This window comes from Astyanax mexicanus, chromosome 14 (genome assembly GCF_023375975.1).
Source record: "Astyanax mexicanus isolate ESR-SI-001 chromosome 14, AstMex3_surface, whole genome shotgun sequence".
NCBI classification, from domain to species: Eukaryota; Metazoa; Chordata; class Actinopteri; order Characiformes; family Acestrorhamphidae; genus Astyanax; species Astyanax mexicanus.
In genome coordinates this window covers 38,746,074-38,767,355 of record NC_064421.1, presented here as the reverse complement: position 1 = coordinate 38,767,355, position 21,282 = coordinate 38,746,074, and the positions used below count along the sequence as shown (strand labels likewise).

General features: G+C 38.6%; 1 protein-coding gene and 1 long non-coding RNA gene across 4 annotated transcripts; one reads left to right on the top strand and one right to left on the bottom strand.

Annotated features, from left to right (window-relative positions):
- Positions 1 to 802: 802 nt before the first annotated feature.
- LOC125781086 (uncharacterized) lies at positions 803 to 2,148 on the bottom strand. 3 transcript variants are annotated; one of them, XR_007424183.1, is made up of 4 exons: positions 1,533 to 2,148; positions 1,325 to 1,389; positions 1,082 to 1,165; positions 803 to 1,005 (listed from the first exon to the last, which is right to left on the bottom strand). It is a non-coding gene; the product is annotated as an uncharacterized LOC125781086 (long non-coding RNA). The 3 variants fall into 3 exon arrangements; XR_007424184.1 differs by having other exon boundaries at positions 1,325 to 1,383; XR_007424182.1 differs by lacking the exon at positions 1,533 to 2,148 and having other exon boundaries at positions 1,325 to 1,526.
- A 2,896-nt stretch (positions 2,149 to 5,044) lies between these two features.
- Positions 5,045 to 7,665, top strand: LOC125781130 (piggyBac transposable element-derived protein 4-like). Its single transcript, XM_049464268.1, has 2 exons — positions 5,045 to 6,611; positions 6,844 to 7,665. The coding sequence occupies exons 1-2, from the start codon at positions 5,235 to 5,237 to the stop codon at positions 7,282 to 7,284; spliced, it is 1,818 nt and encodes a 605-aa protein (XP_049320225.1). The 5' UTR covers positions 5,045 to 5,234; the 3' UTR covers positions 7,285 to 7,665.
- The last annotated feature ends 13,617 nt before the right edge of the window (positions 7,666 to 21,282 follow it).

The following is a 21,282-nucleotide window of genomic DNA, read 5'->3' as shown; positions in this document are numbered from 1 at the left end:
TTAGTATAACTCTGTACTGCAGTAGAAGTGCATCATTTCAGAAACTTGACTTTATTCCTCCCACCTCCATTACAGGTCACTAGCTTTAAAATATTTAAATGTAGCATAATTTAAATGCAAAAAAAACTTAAAGGCTATTATTTTAATAAACAATAGCAATAAATAATCTCAAAATAACAACAAATATAAAATAGAAAAACAGTAAAACATGTGTAATACATACTTTTTATATGACCAAAATTTATTAGACTTAAACTAGACTAAAATGTAAATAAACTATTATACATTTTAGTCAAAAGACTAAAACTAAATCAAGATCCAGCTGCCTGCATTCAGGGAGGGGAATAATCCTTTGGTTAAAAATGTAATAAAAAAATTATTAAAAATCCAAGTGCTATTGCATTTTATTTGGTTTATAGGGTTTAAGGGCCATACACGTGTCACTTATAAGTAAAAAGAAATCTTTAAATGTAACAGAAAGTGATTTGATTTATATTGTGATACATATCGATATCGGCTGATATGGAAAACTATATCTTGATAAGATTTTTTTCCATATCGCCCAGCCAGTGAGGTTTACTAAAAATGTAAAATATTAAACTTATGATTAACTACATCTGTTGCTTTAATTGAATTAAAACATCACAGACACGGCGAGCCGCGAGATCCGGTATGGCGACATGCGTTGAAGAAAAGTGCCAGTGGACGTCACAAATACACACAGAGGAAAAGTGTTGTTTATTGCTGTCTCTTTGCTGTGAAGATGCTTGAAGATTAGGAAGAAGACGCTGCAGACACTGCCTACAATACAATTTTTTATTACAAAGACTAAGACAATATCTTCAAGGTGGTCCTAGGCCAGCCCTGGAGAGACATGTAGCCCAATTTGATGTTCCTGCTCTCTCTCCCTCCGGACTTGGGGACCTGCTTAAATAAGGTCTTATGGTATACATCTGGAAACACTTAAACATGCTATAGACATACACAGCCATAGGAGAAGTCTACCTAGAAGAATGGTTACATACATTAGTGAAGAGAAATAAAAAGAAAATATTCAAGCTGCTATACTTCAAAAGCTTACCAGTTTTTGTGAACAGTCTTCAGACGACCCAACCACAGATCTAACTGATCTAATCACAGATCTAACAAATTGGCACAGAAAAATCTAAAATAAAAAAGACAGAAAGAGAAATCAGTGTTTACAGAGACTGGTTGGAATATAGGCAACAATAGTAACATTAGAAATCTGTGGTTAGTGAGACTGGTTTTGTGGTTAGAATCTGTTTGGAGAGTCTGATTAGGTAACAACGGTAACAGAGCTTACCAGTTTTAGTGAACAGTCTTCAGATCGCCCAATCACAGATCTGACTCTTTCCTGCACAGCTGGGGCTCCGTCACAAATACACACAGAAGAATAAAAAAGAACAATAAAAAGAGAAATATGTGATTAGCGGGACTGGTTATAGTATATGCACGGTTAGAATCTGTTTAGTTGGAGAGTCTGATTAGGTAACAATGGTAACAGAGCTTACCAGCTTTTGTGAACAGTCTTCAGACGACCCAACCACAGATCTGAGTGTTCACTGCAGAGCTGGGGCTCAGTCACAAATACACACAGAAAAAATAACAAATATGACAGAAAGAGAAATCTGTGGTTAGCGATACTGGTTAGAGTATATATGTGGTTAGAATATGTTTAGTTGAAGAGTCTGATTAGGTAACAATGGTAACAGAGCTTACCAGTTTTAGTGAACAGTCTTCAGACGACCCAACCACAGATCTGACTGTTTACTGCAGAGCTGGGGCTCCGTCACAAATACACACAGAAGAATAAAAAAGAACAATAAAAAAGAAATTATGCGGTTAGCAAGACTGGTTATAGTATATGCACGGTTAGAATCTGTTTCGTTAGAGTTTGATTAAGTAACAATGGTAACAGAGCTTACCAGTTTTAATGAACAGTCTTCAGGCGACCCAACCACAGATCTGACTGTTTACTGCAGAGCTGGGGCTCCGTCACAAAAACACACAGAAGAATAAAAAAGAACAATAAAAAGAGAAATATGTGATTAGCGAGACTGGTTATAGTATATGTGTGGTTAGAATCTGTTTTGTTAGAGTTTGATTAAGTAACAATGGTAACAGAGCTTACCAGTTTTAATGAACAGTCTTCAGATGACACAACCACAGATCTGACTGTTTACTGGAGAGCTGGGGCTCCGGCACAAATTCACACAGAAAAAGAACAAAAATTACAGAAAGAGAAATATGTGGTGAGTGAGACAGGTTAGAGTATATATGTGGTTAGAATCTGTTTAGTTGGAGAGTCTGATTAGGTAACAATGGTAACAGAGCTTACCAGTTTTAGTGAACAGTCTTCAGATGACCCAACCACAGATCTGACTGTTTACTGGAGAGCTGGGGCTCCGGCACAAATACACACAGAAGAATAAAAAAGAACAATAAAACGAGAAATATGTGATTAGCGAGACTGGTTATAGTATATGTGCGGTTAGAATCTGTTTCGTTAGAGTTTGACTAAGTAACAATGGTAACAGAGCTTACCAGTCTGTGTGAACAGTCTTCAGACGACCCAACCACAGATCTGACTGTTCACTGCAGAGCTGGGGCTCCGGCACAAAAACACACAGAAGAAAAACAAAAATGATAGAAAGAGAAATCTGTGGTTAGCAAGACTGGTTAGAGTCTGTTTAGTTAGAGACTCTGAATAGGTAACAATAGTAACAGATCTAACCAGTCTGTGTGAACAATTATTAAGGAGCTCAATCCCAGAGAAACAGAAGTAAACAAGTATATTTTGTTGTGAAAGGTGTGCTGTGATTGAAGCCTTTTTTATTAAAACAAACTAATCAGTTCACAGTTGACAATCACTTAGTAAAACCCTGGCAGCCATTAAGCAATACATTTGGAACCCCTTTCAGACCTGAAACACTCAGATTCACTCTGATTCACTCCTCTAACAGTGTGCATCTGAACTAGCATCCTGTTTATTTCAGTGATTATAAACCATTTAAAGATTGTGAATATTAAATATTTCGTTTTACTGTATCTTTTCTTAGTGTCCGCTATGGTGATATTAACTCTGTGACTCCTGGCTAGGTAAGCTGTTAACCCAGCTAGCGCTCACTATCTACCTGTAGAGTTGTGTACAGAGCTCGTGCTGGCGTGTAGAACCTGCGCTGATCTGGGGTCTGTAGCTTCACAGCGCTGTAGCTCCGCTGATTTCCTCTCCAGCACAGTTAATAAAAACATACAGTCTTATAATTAATCATTAATATAATATAATACATATAGTAATATTCGCGGGCTCGGCTCGGCTCGGTTACCGGCTGCAGCGCTCCGTGCTCGGGTTCAGCTGTTTACAGCCGTGACGTCGAACCGCGTTCCAACAGCGCTCGTGCTGTTCTCCATGGTAACGGGGGTTAAGTAGCCACTGGAGTTGTGCTAGTAATGTAAAGTTACTGAGTCAGTGCAGATTACCGCAGGGATACATACAGCCCCCGGTCCATATCTAACAGGGTTACTAGTATTATTATACACTGTAATACTGGAACTGTGTGTGTTTATGGTTATAGGTTCACTATAAACATAAACATTTAATGATATGTGCTGTATGTATTGCTTGCTCCACCATTAGAAAAATAGCTTTTTTTGATCTGTAATATGTGCTTAAAACAAGCAAATAAATTAATAAAATAGCTTAGCCTGATACAGGTTACAAAATTATCTAAACTAAGGGTATAAAATAGAGTTATCATTTTACTTGTATTTCTTAAAATATAAAGTGAATGAGTTTAGATTTATTACCGTTGCTATAAAGAACGGGGCTCTAAACAGCAGCTGCACATTTAGACAACTAACTGTTGACATTTCCGAAGGCAAGATCAATTACCTCAGATAATATGTAGGAGGCAACCATTTACAGTGCATTACATTTTACTCAAGTGAAAGTTGTGTCAAGTGACACAATGGATTGCTTATATAACTGCAAAAAAAGTTGGTTAACCCTCATGCCCTCCTCAAATTTTGCACCCTCTGGACACCTTCGTGGCAAAAATGTACACGCACCAAAAAACTGCTCTTAAATCATTATACATTAATTCTTTTTTCTGCTTTTTTTTCATAAATCACTTAATCAATTTCAGACCTACTCAAAACTACCAAACATTAAATAATTTTCAGGATTTTAACCCTTTAAATGACAGTTTAATTATTTGAATTATTGCTTTTTGTTTTGCAAAAAAACACGAAAAATGTATTATTTTCCATAAAACAAACAGTGGACAGATGGGGAATTGGTGGTAATTACAGTCTTGGATATGTCAAAGATTAGCAACAAAATTGTTTTGATTGCATTATTATTTTTTATGTAGTGCCAGATTTCAAATTTTGCACCCTCTGGACACCTTCGTGGCAAAAATGTACACGCACAAAATCAGCAATAAAATCCTCATATGTCAATATTTTTTTTTGCTTTTTTTTTCATACATCACTTAATCAACTTCAGCCCTGATCAGAATGATCAAATATTCAATAATTTACAGGATTTTAACCCTTTAAATGACGGTTTAATTACATTAATTATTAATTATTCATTAAAAAACCCACAAAAATTTAATTATTTTCCATATAATAAATAGTAGATGGATGGGGCATTGGTGGAAATAAGAGTCTTGGATATGTCAAAGATTAGCAACAAAATTTATTTGATTGAATTATTACTTTTTATGTAGTGCCAAATACTCCCTCTGGACACCTTCATGGCCAAAAATGCCCCATTGACTTCCATTGAAACCACATTTTTTTTATCTCACTGCAATTACAGTATAAAACCATGCATTCTGAAATGTTAGTATTTCATTTTGAAGAAAAGTAGTGATATTTGACATTTTTACTGTATTCCATTAGATTCAACAATTTTCCCATTTTAGGCTGATGAATTAAATTCTTGTAATTTTGCCAGTTATATTATGGAGCCATGTGACTAACAGGGGACCCCCTAGAGTGTGTGTGTGTGTGTGTGTGTGTGTGTGTGTGGGCCTGTGAGAAAGAGAGAGATAATGAGAGTGTGTGTGTGAATCTGTAAGCACACACTGATATTTTTGGGGTGAAAAAAGGTCACCTTTGATGGATGTCTTTGAAGAGGTGATTGAGTAAAATCATGGCCTCTTGCCTTTGATGTAATCAAAAACAACAACAAAAAAACTATTAGTATGTTTATGCACCTGGCTGCTTTCACAGCCAAAGATAAACGTGCAGTTTGGCTGAGGGGTCATTTCATAGAGAGCAGAGAAGGAGAAAGACCTGCAGGAAAAATGAAGAGACATTTTAGTACAGAGGAAGCATTAGAAATGGTCATGCAGCCTTTATCTACAACCGAGCTGCAGGAATCCTCTGAAGAAGACACAAGCTTCGACGCGGAGTCTAACACAGAATGGTCACTGGAGTCCTCCATTTCTGAGAGTGCCTCTGACCCTTCCTCTGAAAGTGAAGAGGACATTGAGGATCCTGCCCATCTTAACAGTGAGTGGACAGCGAAAAATGGGCAAGTTTGGTCTCCATCTCATTCCAAGACACTGCGCTACATTCAGGCACCCAGTGGCATGATTGCAGGGCCCACAAGATATGCCATAACCAGAATCCATGATGTGGCATCTTCTTTTGACCTTTTCTTCACTCCTGACATGATCCAGCTGATTTTACAAATGACAAACCTGCATGGGAGGCGTTCGGTGTCAGGATGGAGTGATGTAGATGAAACAGAGATTAGAGCATACATGGGACTTCTCATTCTGGCAGGTGTGTACCGGTCCAAAGGAGAATCTACCCGCAGCCTGTGGGATGACCAGAATGGGAGACCAGTCTTCAGAGCCACCATGTCCCACAAACGATTTCAATTGATAAGTGCCAGCCTCCGATTCGATGATCGACTCACCCGTCCTTGCCGACACAAAGAGGACAAGCTTTCTGCTTTCCGTAATATGTGGGACAAATGGGTGCAGCGTCTCCCACTCCTTTTTAATCCAGGGGAGAACATCTGCGTCGATGAGCAGCTTGTACCTTTCAGAGGCCGCTGCAAATTCCGGCAGTATATGCCCAGCAAGCCAGCGAAGTATGGGCTAAAAATCTGGGTTACCACAGACGTCGCCACATCATATGCCTGGAGGTGCCAGGTGTATACTGGAAAACCCGCTGGTGGAGCTCCAGAAATGGGCCAGGGAAAGAGAGTCATCCTGGATATGACTGAGGGGCTCAAGGGTGTCACAGTTACTTGTGACAATTTTTTCACTTCCTACTCACTTGCCCAGGAGCTTCTGAGGAAGAAGGTGGCTCTGGTAGGGACCATCAGAGCAAATAAGCCTGAGCTTCCCCCCAGATTGAAGCAGACAAAGGGGAGAGCTGTCTTCTCATCTCTTTTTGCATTCACAAACACCACCGCAGCAGTGAGCTACATCCCGAGGCGGGGAAGAAATGTCCTCCTTTTGAGCACGAAACACCGGGAGCCAGCTGTACATCAGGATGAGAAGCAGAAACCACAAATCATCATTGACTACAATCACTGCAAGGGTGGCGTGGACAACCTTGACAAGGTATGTGATTATATGCTTTTATTACTTTATGAACTGATTCCAGATTTTATTTATTCTCACTGATTTCATGTTTGTGTTTGAGATAAATATGTATTTATTATGATTGTTTATCATTCATTAGATATATTTATTGCATTTACATAAAGAATGAATTATATAAAATACTTGTGAATGATGAGGATAAGTATTTATTTATTTATATATATATTTTTTTGTTCTTGTTTGTTCGTAGGTGGTCAGCACCTACAGCTGTAGGAGGCGGACCTCCCGGTGGCCTCTTGTCCTCTTCTTCAATTGCATCGATATCTCCGCCTTCAATGCTTTCGTGCTGTTCACTGCTGTGGTTCCCTCCTGGAACCAGCAAAGAACATACAGACGGAGGCTGTTCTTAGAGGAGCTGGGGAAATCCATGGTGTCCTCAGAAATTGTGCGGAGACGGCACCCTCCACGTACAGCAGCTGCTGCTGCCATGGTGGTGGATTTACAGGCCCCTGTTGCTGCTCATACAGAAACAACTGATACTGCCATTGGCACTACTGCCACCAGAAAGAGAGGTGTGTGCTGGTTGTGCACAGGCCTAAAGAAGAGGTCCTCTACCACCTGCATCAAGTGTAACAGGTGTATTTGTAGAGAGCACCAGGTCACATGCTGCAGGGCCTGCTGGTCTGCTTGAAAGGAACTAAGCTAAACTTTTAGGAGCAAATTCAGAATTCTAATTCCATTGTACATTTGTGACAGCAATGCCAACAAAAGTGTTCTTTCTTTCTAAACTGATTGCACACACACACACACACACACTCTAGGGGGTCCCCTGTTAGTCACATGGCTCCATAATATAACTGGCAAAATTACAAGAATTTAATTCATCAGCCTAAAATGGGAAAATTGTTGAATCTAATGGAATACAGTAAAAATGTCAAATATCACTACTTTTCTTCAAAATGAAATACTAACATTTCAGAATGCATGGTTTTATACTGTAATTGCAGTGAGATAAAAAAATGTGGTTTCAATGGAAGTCAATGGGGCATTTTTGGCCATGAAGGTGTCCAGAGGGAGTATTTGGCACTACATAAAAAGTAATAATTCAATCAAATAAATTTTGTTGCTAATCTTTGACATATCCAAGACTCTTATTTCCACCAATGCCCCATCCATCTACTATTTATTATATGGAAAATAATTAAATTTTTGTGGGGTTTTTAATGAATAATTAATAATTAATGTAATTAAACCGTCATTTAAAGGGTTAAAATCCTGTAAATTATTGAATATTTGATCATTTTGATCAGGGCTGAAGTTGATTAAGTGATGTATGAAAAAAAAAGCAAAAAAAAATATTGACATATGAGGATTTTATTGCTGATTTTGTGCGTGTACATTTTTGCCACGAAGGTGTCCAGAGGGTGCAAAATTTGAAATCTGGCACTACATAAAAAATAATAATGCAATCAAAACAATTTTGTTGCTAATCTTTGACATATCCAAGACTGTAATTACCACCAATTCCCCATCTGTCCACTGTTTGTTTTATGGAAAATAATACATTTTTCGTGTTTTTTTGCAAAACAAAATGCAATAATTCAAATAATTAAACTGTCATTTAAAGGGTTAAAATTCTGAAAATTATTTAATGTTTGGTAGTTTTGAGTAGGTCTGAAATTGATTAAGTGATTTATGAAAAAAAAAGCAAAAAAAAATATTGATGTATAATGATTTAAGAGCAGTTTTTTGGTGCGTGTACATTTTTGCCACGAAGGTGTCCAGAGGGTGCAAAATGCATCCAGAGAGTATGAATGACGTGTAAGAGTAAAAGACAATAGATTTCAAAAATGTAATGAAAAAGCAGATTTTCTGCAAAAATTCATGCCACTAGCTGCAACATAGCCAAAATGATCACCAAATGAAAAAAAAAAGTTGAAAAAAATGTACAAAAATGCCCGAGGAGGGCATAAGGGTTAAATACATTTTCAAACAATCTGTGGTTATGTTTCAGGTATGTTTCAGGTGGTGTGTTTGCAGTTGCCCATATCTCCAGAGGGGACTTGTTATTGAATAACGTGGAGAATTCATTGAGAAAACAAAGGTAGAAAAACGCAGGTTCATGTACACCAATGAAGAGTTGGTGTACATGTTTGATTTTAAATGGCAGGAGAGAACATGGACGTAAGTAGCGTACTTTTCGGACTATATGTGCACTTAAAATCATTAAATAAAAAAATTGACAGTGCGTCTTATAATGCAAATACACCTTGTGTATGAATCTGGTTGTGTACAATTACTTTCATTTTTCTCTTTTGTCATTAAGCTGTGTGCAGTAAAACTAAAGTGATATTTTCTGTCACATTTGGTATGCATATTCATGACTAACCAAACTTTTGTATTATCCAGGGTATCTTAACTATACTTAATTTTGGTAAAGAAAATGGTCATTGTTTTTTATTGATAGAATCACATTGCAGTTGGGTGATTTTTGCAAACCCTGGAGGATTATGCCAGCCTCAAACGTCTGCACAATAATATGACAGGCATTGTACCATTCTTCTGCTTTAAAGAATTACAGTTACAGTTCCTGCAACAGATGTGGCCACAGTCCACCAATCTTCATTGCTGATGCAAATTGGAAAATCGCTTTTAATTACCAGGTAAGAAATCTAAAACAGATTTTCTGTTTTTAATCTACTTTTTGGTAACCAACCCTCTGGTAACATCACCCAAACTGCAAAATAAGGCAGCCGAATGTATACTTGATTTTGCATACAGAAAGGCAACAAGTATGTGAATTGCCTATGAGGTCATGAGTCATGAGGTTGCCTATGCAAAATATTTTTTGACTGTCAACAATAAATGTATGTAGAGGCAACATGCAGTCATTTAGCCAATTCTGTCTTTCATGTACTAGTCCACCTATTTAGACGACCTAATTTGGACTAGACTAGACGATAGATGTTTGAAAAACAGATTGTAGCTTCTGGTTTTTTGTGATGGTAAGAGAAACTTTCAGAACATTTAGTAAACATTGTTTAGAAATTAATGCTATATTGAGATTTTGTTTATTTTCTATCACCAGGTACCACAATGAACAATCCCTATAAAAGTACTCTGACGTACACTGCATATACTCCGTGGCTGGGGCAGGACACCAGACTACATGATGTGGTACCAAAGACAGAAATTTTCAAAGGTCTGTCTCGGAGGGACCATGCTGCCTCATCAGGGGGTTGGTTGAATGTAGATGAAGCAGTAAGTACTACCCTAGAATGTATAGTTAAGATTGTATCTACAATATCTCTAATATTTTTTGTTGTTTCATTCTAATAATGCAAAGACACGCAAATCCTTATATTCTTTTTTTGTGCCTGTTTCCTTCGCTTAGCCCAGTAAAGAGGACTTGATCAAAGCACACAATGCTCTTGGGCTCATTGGTAGTCGGACAGACTTGATCAGTTGGCTTGAAGAGCTACTCCTGTACAAGGACCTGTATCCTAAAATGTTTGTGAAGCTTCAAAAAACTGGTGACGATAAACAAACAAGCAAACTTTTATTGTTAACACTGTTTTTTGATCTTTTTTGATGAAAATGTCTCATTACATATTTAATGTGATATTTACTGAGCATTTCTTTATATAAATCTTATACTTAGATTAACAAATTGACTGTTTTATTTTAAAGTGCACAGTGAAGTTTTTTTATTCTGTTTATATCCAACTTAGGTGGAGTGCTACACATGGCCTGTATACACTCTGTAGTGTATTACCAGTCAGTATTGGGGCAGGAGTCAGCCTACAACCATAGAGATGCTCTTTTGAGTTTTAAACATCCCCCCACAGTGTACATGTCAGACAATCGCTGGACACGGTGCTAGGAATGTCAACAACCAGACAAACCAGCAGTTTTCCTAGCCACATGATGGTCATCTGTGTGCAAACACAGATGAGAACATTCAGGCTGCACTGGAAAAAAAGTCTTCATGTCCAGTTTCCATGGGTGGCCAGTGTTGGCTTCTCATCCAGATCAGCCTTTCACGATCAGGCAAGATCTGTTAACAGGTTTTCCTCTGTACAACCTGTGACAGGAACCAGTCCAAGGTTTTCTTTGTATGATAGGTTCCATCAGAAAAATCAAAGACGAACTACTGAGGAGCTTAAAACTGGTGCCAGATTTGTCTTCTCTGGTTAATTCTTCTGCAGCTGAACAGATAAACAGAGAACTGTCATCAAGCAGGTACTCATTGTGCCAGATGAATGATCTGCATTACATGTTTATTATGAGATTATATTTTCATCTTCACAACACCAACAAAAATATAAACAAAATGAAGAACCTGATATTTTTCATTTCAGCAGAGGAGAGTCAAATTCCACCTCTATCAGATGAGTATGAAGAAGAGCATCACGCAGAATCTGATGACTGTGCATTTAGAGTACCATGTTCTCTGTTTCTCCTGAGAATGTAGGTAGGTAATAACGACTAAATCAGGGCTCACAGCAGAGTGTACGTTGTATTGTTTTACATTAGCAGCCTGTGTGATTTAGCTGTGTATTAATATAGCACTGAAAGTAAGGAAATGTGTGGATTATTTTGTTGTTAGGAACATGCATGTTTGGGATGAGCAGTAGGGTTGAGTATGTGGACTACACCTATAAATTTGGGAGTAGAGAAGTCCTGGCCTCAACCCCATTAAAAAAACTTGTGGTATCAGCTTGGGCGTGCAGCTGTTCATGCCAGTGACCAACACAACCATCTTGCCTGCTTGTAGAATGGGATGCCATCCCACAGCAGTGAGAGACCAGGCTGGTGAGCAGCATGAGGAGGTGCCAGGCTGTTGTGGCTGTGGATGGTTCCTCCACAAGCTACTGAGGCACATGTTTGTGAAATTAATAAATCATTAAATTGCCAATATGTCTTGTTTCTTCAAAATTTAGTCATTCAGTACACCAAACAAAGTCAATGTCAAAATAAGCTGTTTGGCAATGGCAGAGAGGATTCCCCACCACTACTCATCCCACAAATGCATGTTCTAAAGAAATTAACAGGCTTTTTAACAGTATACAAATTATTACCAATAAGCATTGAGTCAGTAAAGAAATATTCTATCAAACACAAATGTCCTTATTTTTTGTACTATGTTTTTTATATGTTAAATAGGACAAACTCTTTGATGACAACTACAATCTGACACCTCCGGAGTATCTGTCCACAGCATCTTCTTGATCCAGAAATTGCACCAAAGTCAAGACTGCATTGGCTTATTGACGATGCAAGACCTTTTTCTTTTGTATTAATTAATACATTAAGTCACTGTTTGAGATTAGTGTAAAATGTAATCTTTATCATTTAATTTATTACAGGTCGTTAACAATCAAGTGGTGCGGATTGCCTCGCAGGGGCTAAATGTGAGTATGCTGAAGACCTCACAGACCTCTACAGTTATTACAGTTACATTTGTTTGTTGTGTTTTTTTTTTTGTCACTATAGACTGTTGCTCTGTCAACAATGTGGCAGATATTTGTTTACAACCCTGTGTTTAAATGTTTGGCTCCCCCTCCACTCTAGAATGGTTTGTCCTTCCTCAGTAAACCACTAGGAGAGGCCTATTAAAGGAGTCCAAATACTCAATATACAACAAAACAATATTTATGCAAATTACACTTAGCCTATCACGATAACTAATTATTTTGGATAATATATTGAGCCATGATTTACTGCAATAAACAATGTGTTCAGTGGTCACTTTGTCTATTATATTCCACTCACTGGCAACTTTCAGAAACTGGTTAGTGCATGCTTCAGCAAAATGCCTTTCCTCCATTTTTATCACTCCTAATTTGAATGAGTTCAGTTGGCAATTATTATCGATTAGGTGTGCTATTACACAAGGTAGTTCTGGTTGCTTACTCATGTCCAGGGGGTCTCAGGCCAGTGCAATATGTGAAGTTTTTGTCAGTAGCTTCGCTTTTTTTTTTTTGTTCCAATTTTTTTCAATTTTCTCCCCAATTTACACGGCCAATTACCCAACCCACTCATTAGGACTCCCCCCATCACATGTAACTTGGTCTGGCTGCACTCAGCCAGTGTAGTTTGATGAACGCCGTTTGAACCCATTTCATTGCTAACGTCCTTGCTAACATCAGCAAAGATATGCTTTGCCCGTAGATGGTACTTCATATTTGTGAGCTTCAATGATTAGAGAGTTCATCACTGTAAAATGTGCACACAACTTTAGTTTTATCTAAAGTTCCATCTGGAAGCTTTTTAAAATGAAACTTGCCGTTTAGCACACCCTCGGTCATTGTGTCCGTGCTGGAGCTAAATTTTTTTGTTTGTTTGTTTTTTACAGATTCTGCAGTGCCAAAAAAGAAAAAGTGGTCAGCTACATAGATACAGGCTCTGAAGAAGCACCTAATGAAATTCACATGCCAGTGTAGCAGACGTAAACTGGTTCATACAGTCAAGGAACAGCCACACCACAACGGACTGTCAGACTTTCATTTACTGCTGGAACTGAGCACAAGACATGGAGCAGAGTTAGCATAGCACACACACTCTCTCCCTCTCCAGTTCAGCCTTCACCATGTGACTGCGCACACACACACACACACACACACACACACACAATTACAATGACAATGAAACAAATCACATTGTAAAATTATACGGGAGGCTATGTAAAATACTAGGGGTATATTTATCACATATAGGTGTATATATTAATCACAATGGGCAACAATTTTTTAAAGAAATAAAAACACTTAAATCAATCAATATTCTGGATTAAGAACTAGTTTGAACAGTTAGAACAGTAGCAAAACATACCTAAGCACAAAACAAGGAGCAAGTTAGCATAGCGCACGCACAGACACACAAACAATAAAGCAAAAAAAAAAAAAAAACTACAGGTACAAAAGCTGGGTTTAAGAACACTATTTGCACTGTGTTCTCAGTAAAAACAGCAATAAAGCTTCACTATGAAGTTATAATACCTCCTCTTCAGAAGATTTATAAAGTTTCTAGAAGTCTAAGTTAATAAAAAAAAGGGATATTAACTTCAGAAAATGTGAATACACATCTTACCACTAACTGTGAATTGCACGGGAAAACATACAGCTTTCAGGCGTGGTGTCACGCTAATTAGTGCCCCACGTGCAACTGATAAAGGGGGAACCCCAAACTTCCCCAACAACAACGCACATAATTATTTTGTATGAAAGCTTTAAGGAAGTTCTTGTCCAACTGGTACATCTTTTTTATTTATCCAAAATCATAAATTAAATACAAAAAAAAATGTTAAGAGCAAAAATATTATGGTTAAACAGTGTTCCTGGAGGTTGCCACTTTTGTCAGAATAGCCTCACAGCTATCAAAGAGAGGTCACTGAGGAAGATCCTCACCATGTACAGACTTGGTGAGCACAGTCTGGCTAAAGAAACTGGGCGTCACAGACAGATCTGGTCTCCCATACCTCTTTTCCACCAAAAAAGTGCTGGTGCCGGAGCTGGTTCCTGCAAACCTTTTAAGAACCGGCCCGTGTTTCCACTGCTTTAAGGAGTCACTCACTACGTATGTGAATGTGGGCGTCAACAGAAGTCGGGGGGAGATTTGAAAACAACATGGCGGAAACCGAGCTTCTTTTAAAACTTGTGCTGCTCTCTTTCATTCATTAAGCTGCTTCTGCTGCTCTTAGCTGTGAGTGGAGGTGAGGTTTGTAAATAATTTTGCCCCACTAAGTTGGCAACACTGCTTCCAATCTCTAAGCTAATGCTAAACAAAAAGCAGACATGCGCAGACTCGCTGTGTGACATCAGTGTTTTTTGAAAGCACCGATTCCCAGCGTTTTCAAAAATCTCCACCTTGGAAGACGTTTTCTAAATAAAAAAGGAACACCTAGCTAGTGCTGATTTTCTAGTTAACCTAATTAACTAAGTAATTTAGCTAGCTAACCTTATTAACAGGAATTTCTAGTTACATAAAATGAGAATACCTGGCTAAATAAAAACGGGAATTTCTAGCTAGATATAAGTGAGAATTCCTAGGTAAATAAAAACAGGAATTTCTAGCTAGATAAAAACAGTAATGTCTAGCTATCGAACTAATTGGTTGGCTAGCTAAAAATTGAACTAGTACAGAATTCAAGGCAGTAGGCTACATAAAATGATATTCTAAATAAAAACAGGAATACCCAGCTAGTGCACCTCACTGCTGTGTTCCCAAATGCATTTCAAAAATAAAGAAATTTAGCTAGTGTTAATCAGATTATGGGTATTCTAAAAAAAACAGAAATACCTAGATAGTGCTAGCTACCTAGGCAGCTACATAATTTAGTTACTAACTTAATTAAAAAGAAATATAAAAAAGGTCAAACCTCTCAAAGTTTTTTTAAAGATCCCGTAATTGGGAAAGTGAATAGATTCACTAAGATATATGTTATTGTGCTACGTAGCTAAGGTTAGCCATATTAATATTACCCAGCCAGCTAATTAAGACAGATGAACATTAGCAGAAAGACAGCAAGCTAGCTAAACCCAGTTCTCCGGCTACGATCTTCATTTACCCTTAAGTGTTTATTTTCTTGGTTTAATGTCTAAATAAGGAGGGGTAATGTTAGTCAAGTCATGGCTCTTTAGAGTAGCTGCTTAGCGATCTAGGTAATATCCTACGGTGAGTAGCCTGGTCTTACAAGAGTGTACACTTGCATGCTTAGCTAACATTTAACGGATGTGTTGACATTAATTTTATGTCTGATTTAATATTACGTGCTGTGCCAATGTATTTGCCTGGATAGATTCAGTTCAGTAAATCCTGTTAGGAGGACTGTAGTCAGATGAACTGTAAGGTATTTTTCTACAGTCTTTCTACAGCAAGCTAGCTAACATGTGAGACGATTATCAAGCTACCTTACACATTGTGAATATAATCCTCAATTAGTTACTGAAGCCTTTTGAGTAAAACAGCCCGCGGAATCCTGCACTTATTTTCTGCCCATACTTCGTCTGCTTTTACCATTAATTCAGGGAGAGGTGTGTGAGGTAAGTTGTCCACACAGACGCTGACATTTAAACTGGTGGACATTCTGTCGACTCCCTCACTGTTCTGTTATAAATTCAATGTTATCTTTAATGCCTTTTGCAGTAGTGAATAGAACCACCTTGCGGTGAATCTTAGGCTGCGTCCATAAACCCCAAAAGTGTCTCCTTTTTCCTACCGATCCTCCTCCTCTCCTCCGTGACGCGGAAACTGATTTCGTGACGCCATCTTGCCGCTTCCAACAGAGGATACATGAAAGCATCCTAATCCGGAAGACTTTTAGGGATCTTCAAATGACATCACTGCATCCACGCCCACAGAGCACGCGAGATGGCGAAGGCAATACACAAATGTAAGTCATAAACGCATTAATTAAAGCTGTTTTATAGTTCATAGTTTAGAGCTAACACGCTCTTTCTTTACCACCTGGCTTTATATACTGGAATTGAGCTTAAATATTCTTTATGCAGTTAACACAACTGCTCACAAGTTGCTTTGTATGTTCAGTAAAACAATATTAATGACCCTAATTGTAACATGTTATATATACATATAATATATACATATTTACTGATGAGGAAACCGAAACCTTCATAAGGTCAGACAGGGCTGCCCTCTTCACTGGCCGGAGAAATGCGGCCTAACATGCCTGGGAGTAAGCATGATTTTATTGTAATATCTGAATTTTTAGCTGTGTGTGATGGTTATGTTCCATTGATGCTGTTTTAACTAATATTTTCTTACTTCAGCATGTATGCAAAATGTTATAATTATTATTATATTTAATATTTATTATGTATTAATATTTGTTATTTGTTTTATTACATTCAATGAAATCATATTTCACTATTAAAATAATATAATATTTACATATGCAACCTTGTGCCACTCTTGTACAGCCGACCTGTTAGATATGACACAGAGTCTTAAATAAGCAGCTTTATTCATGTCAGACTCATGATGCTTGATTTACAGGACAATTCGCAGAGACTTGGGCTTGGTGTCTCTTGAGCAAAAAATATATGTAAGGTGCATGTCCTGTTTGGCAAAAGTATACAGACTGTAGGTATAAGGAATTGCACTGGGTGTCTTGTGTTACAATATCCTAACCAGAGAAACAATCAATGAACACTATGTTTTGGGAGATGTTCCTTTTCACTGGTGCTGGGCAAAAGTGTAATCACAGAATATACTGGGATCTTTTTGTACAAACCTTTTGTTATATTGTTTAGTAAGTAATATGAATAATTGTACATTGCAACACCAAAATTATGTCTTTTAGGAGCTAAGAAGTCCCCCTACAGGGACCGGCACTGATCAGGGGGAGACCACAGCCGCAACATGGCGCTGGTTTGGGGCAATGCATGCCCCAAACTTTCAATGGTGCATCCCAGGAGGATCACAAATGCCCAACTGCCAAGCCCACCAGCTGATGTGGCATCAACAAGTAAATGCTCAGGCTCCACACTGGAAGATGATGCTCCCTCCTGTGCCAGCTCTGCCCCTGACTCTGTGAGCCAGCCAGTGCCCTCCACCAGCAGAAGTACTTCCTGTCCCTCTTCAGGAACTCCAGCAGCCAAAAGGAGAAGGCAAAGCTACTCTGCAGAGGTGCTAGAGTTTCTGAAGGAGGAGGCTGCCAGAGAGGAGGCTAGAGCCCAGAGGGAGCAGGCTCAGAATGATACATTTTTGGCTATTTGAGAAAATGATTGAAAAAATGTAGATTTCACATCATTTCTTTTTAGAAAATTTCATTTTCTATTTAAAATGGAGTGTTGACAGACAAGATATGGATTAGTTTTCTGGGGAATCATGTCATTTATTTACAGTAAAAAAAATGATATGTAGTCATGATGTATGTGGTCTGGCCAAATTACGGGGGTGGACAACTGTGCTGCTAAACAGGCTCGCAGTGGTTGGCCACTGCGCTCATCCCAAACTGGTCTGGGTGGCAGGACATTAACCTGGTCGTTTCTTTCTTCTGGTTCAAGAACATCCCCTGTTGACAGGCAAATGTTATGCAGTATTGCACAGACAGCTACCACATCTGCAGCAAAGAGGTGGCTTACTTTAAGTGCCTTAAGGAAGATACTTCTCCACCTGGCCTTCATCATGCCATCATGCTCGCTCTATGACATTCCGGGCTCTTGCATGATATCGATTAAAGCGGTCCTGCATTCTTCCCTCTGTTGGCTCACAGAAGGGGGTAATGATGGTAATTGGAGTGCTGATACATGGGTATCCTCCATCCCCCCAGTATAAAGTGACCCTCAGAGGGATACAGAGCACCTACATACACTGGGCTATTCTTCAGCACCCTAGTATCATGGACACCCCAGCCTGGATACCCCACATCAATGTTGATGAACTTTCCTTTACTGTCACAGCTGGATAGAAGCAAACAGCATACGGTAAGTGTAGTCATGTCCATCCGGACCAGGTGGAACCTTCACTCGTACATGACATCCATCAATAGCACCCACACACTTGGAGAACACAGGAAAGTTTGGCTGCCGGAGCAAACCCTGCAACCACAGCTGAGAGTTCCTGTTGTACTGGAAAGCAGATTACTTCCTCCAGCAGGGTGAGTTTCTCAGCACAGAAGCGGTGGGCCAGACTGTGCACAGTGCTTCTCGGTACATCAAATGCCATTGCTACCACCCTGTACGACAGTCCATGAGCAAGCCAATATACACTGAGGAGCACCCAAACCTCATGTGTCCACCCATGAGTTTGAGCTCTATGAACTCAATGCATGACCATGTCCATAGTAGCCCGGGTAGGACAGACGTCAGCTCAGAGACCCCTTTAAAATATTGTGACAGGGGTGGCACAGCCCTGTTCATCCTGGCTTAGAATACAGGGCTGTGTAGCTAGAAAACTTAAAAAGTATTTAAGTTAGGCAAGGATGGAAATTTACATGTATATTTTGGGTTTTATTAATTTATGGCAACTTTCACTTAGTATTACAGTGTAAGCATTATTGCAGTGTAAGCCATTATGAAGTAATAGGTGCTCCATATTTCACAAAATTAGGTTGTGGACTGGTGATGGGATCTGTTTACACCACAGTTTACATTCAGCAGAAAAGTTCTTTCTGTCACTTCTTCTATGCCTATGTGACGGTATTTAAGTGTATTGCTTTCATCTGTTTTACTTAATTGCCTCGTTAAGCGGTCAGGTTATTAACCAAGTTAACATTGTTTTAACAGTTTGTTAAGACTGTTGTAGAATAGGTGTTATTTTATCTGTTAATGCAGATTACTGCAAATGCATTGGTAGGCTGTGAGCAAACATACACATTTATAAAACACTTTTTTTAAGTTTAATTCACAATCAATACTGTTAAAAGTTTTGTCATGATAAAGGTAACAAGGCTTTTACTGATGCGATATGACTATCTCTGTGTTATCTAAACCATATCAGTTATTAAATAATTAATTTTGGGTCTCCTCTATAAGGAAATTTCACACAAGCATTCATTGCACAAAATATATGTTTATTGTATTAAACTACATCATACTGACAGAATGTTCAAGCTAATCAGGTAGGAGAGGACGAGTAGCAAAAAATTCTGGACACAGCCTAAGTATTCGCCTATGTTTCTGTTTCCTGTTAAACTAAGTCACACAGGATGTTGTCGTTATAACCCATGGAGAGTGGTCAGCCATTACCAATTCATCATCTGCCTGAATCTGCTTTCATCCTGCTCTTTGATGGCATCCTCTGTATGTATCTACATACATATTATGTTCTTTTAGAATCATGCATCAATGTAACCTAGTATTTTTGTTTCAATAAGTTATTGGCAGTGTCCGCTAGAGTGATGTTTTAAGTGCTGGTTCACTGCATCCTGTTGTGCCTGACGTGGAGCATCAGATGGCCTTCCTACATCCTTCAGGGTGCTCACTCGGAGGAAATTGTGGAGATGGAGAGCACAGGTGGCTTTGACACAGTTCTCAGCAACTGTATGATAAACTTCAATCACACGCCAATACATGTGCCACTAGGAGGAAAGAATGCCAAAAGCACACTCCACTACTAGTGTGGCACAGCTTAGACAGTAGTTAAAAACCCTGTTCCCTGGAGATGTTTGTGCCAGGATAGGGACGCCCGACCTGAACTTAAACCCAACCTGAACTTAAAATTATGCAGGAGTACCAAAGCAACGAGCACAAACATCTACGAAGACCAGACAGTTCTAAAACTCAAAGATGGCCTAGGAGCAGAGCTGCGAGCGCTAGGAATGCTAAGATCCGCTGTGTTTCCTGAAAGAAGGGTACTCATATGCAGGGAGTGTGAAGATGGAGTTCCAAACATTTCTAAATGTATACTTGCATTACTGTATTTTTTTTTCTGAAAGTGTCAGTAACACAATTAGAAAGGTTATTAGTGTAGCATAGTGTACTAGTTGTATTATACCTACACATTTTAACAGCAGCAGAACTGTTCTAATGTATGGTAGTTTATATATTTTACAATTTTGGAATAATAAGAGCCACATTTAGAAGAGTCTCAGTCAGTGCATGTGTGTTAAAGAGATGAGAACAAGCTAAGCTATGCACTATATAATAGATTTTTTTTAAATATTGGTTGCAAAATTGCATGAAACTGACCAATAAATCCAAATAATTTACTTATTTAGGAGTATTTTATATTGTTCAGTAATATAGATCATAGATAATTGTATTGTGATACATTGCTATCGCAGTCTCGTGATATCATCATTATTATTGTGGGCAACATGTCATGATAACATCGAATTGTGAGCTGCCTTGGAAATTTCACATAGCCGCCCCCCCACTCCCTATCGACAAAGAGACCACCTTGACTGGCAATTTTTCTGCGGGAAACCCTAATAACACAAATAAAATATATGAAACAAGAATAAGAATTTACCTAGTCATCTCCTGCTGCACAGATGTGCTTGGAACACTTGTCACGGCTCACTCAGGCTCTGTGCTGTTTGTGCCCATGGTGTGAGACCAGATTCCTTGCTGTTGACTCAACTGCCCCATATCCCAAATTCATAAATTATTTAAAATATTACACAAATTCAAATTAAAAATAGTATATACATATGCGGACACACATATTGCATGAAAGTTAGCCTTCTTTAAACTATTCTATATTCTGCCAACTATAACTATGGAATGCATCTGACTGTAGTGTGTTTTGATTTTTGAAATTTCTCTCCACTCTTAACCACCCATGTCCCCAAGCTGGTTGACCAGCATGACAAAATATGATAAAATTCAAATGAAATATACTATGCTGGTGAAGAGCTGGGTAACCAGCTTACTTACCGGTATTGTATGTGTTTACCAAGCTAACCAGCTTTTCAACCACCTTGACTCTCAAAGACCAGCTTAAACCATCTGAAGCCAGCTACCAGCAAAACAAAATCTGAATTGGCTTTTATTGTAGCTAGTTTCCTTTAGCAAATTAGCTATTTAGCCTAGGCTAGATGTCAGCTAGGGTTGGGTGGTATAGCGGCAATACTGTATACAGTGGTTTAAATTTTCCAAACAAGGACGGTATTTCCTACATATTTTCGTCTGACATCTAAAGGCAATGCAGGCCATATAACACACCTTTATTCACGTGCATTTAAGATGAAGACCGGACGGGGGTGCTGTGGGAGCTTCTA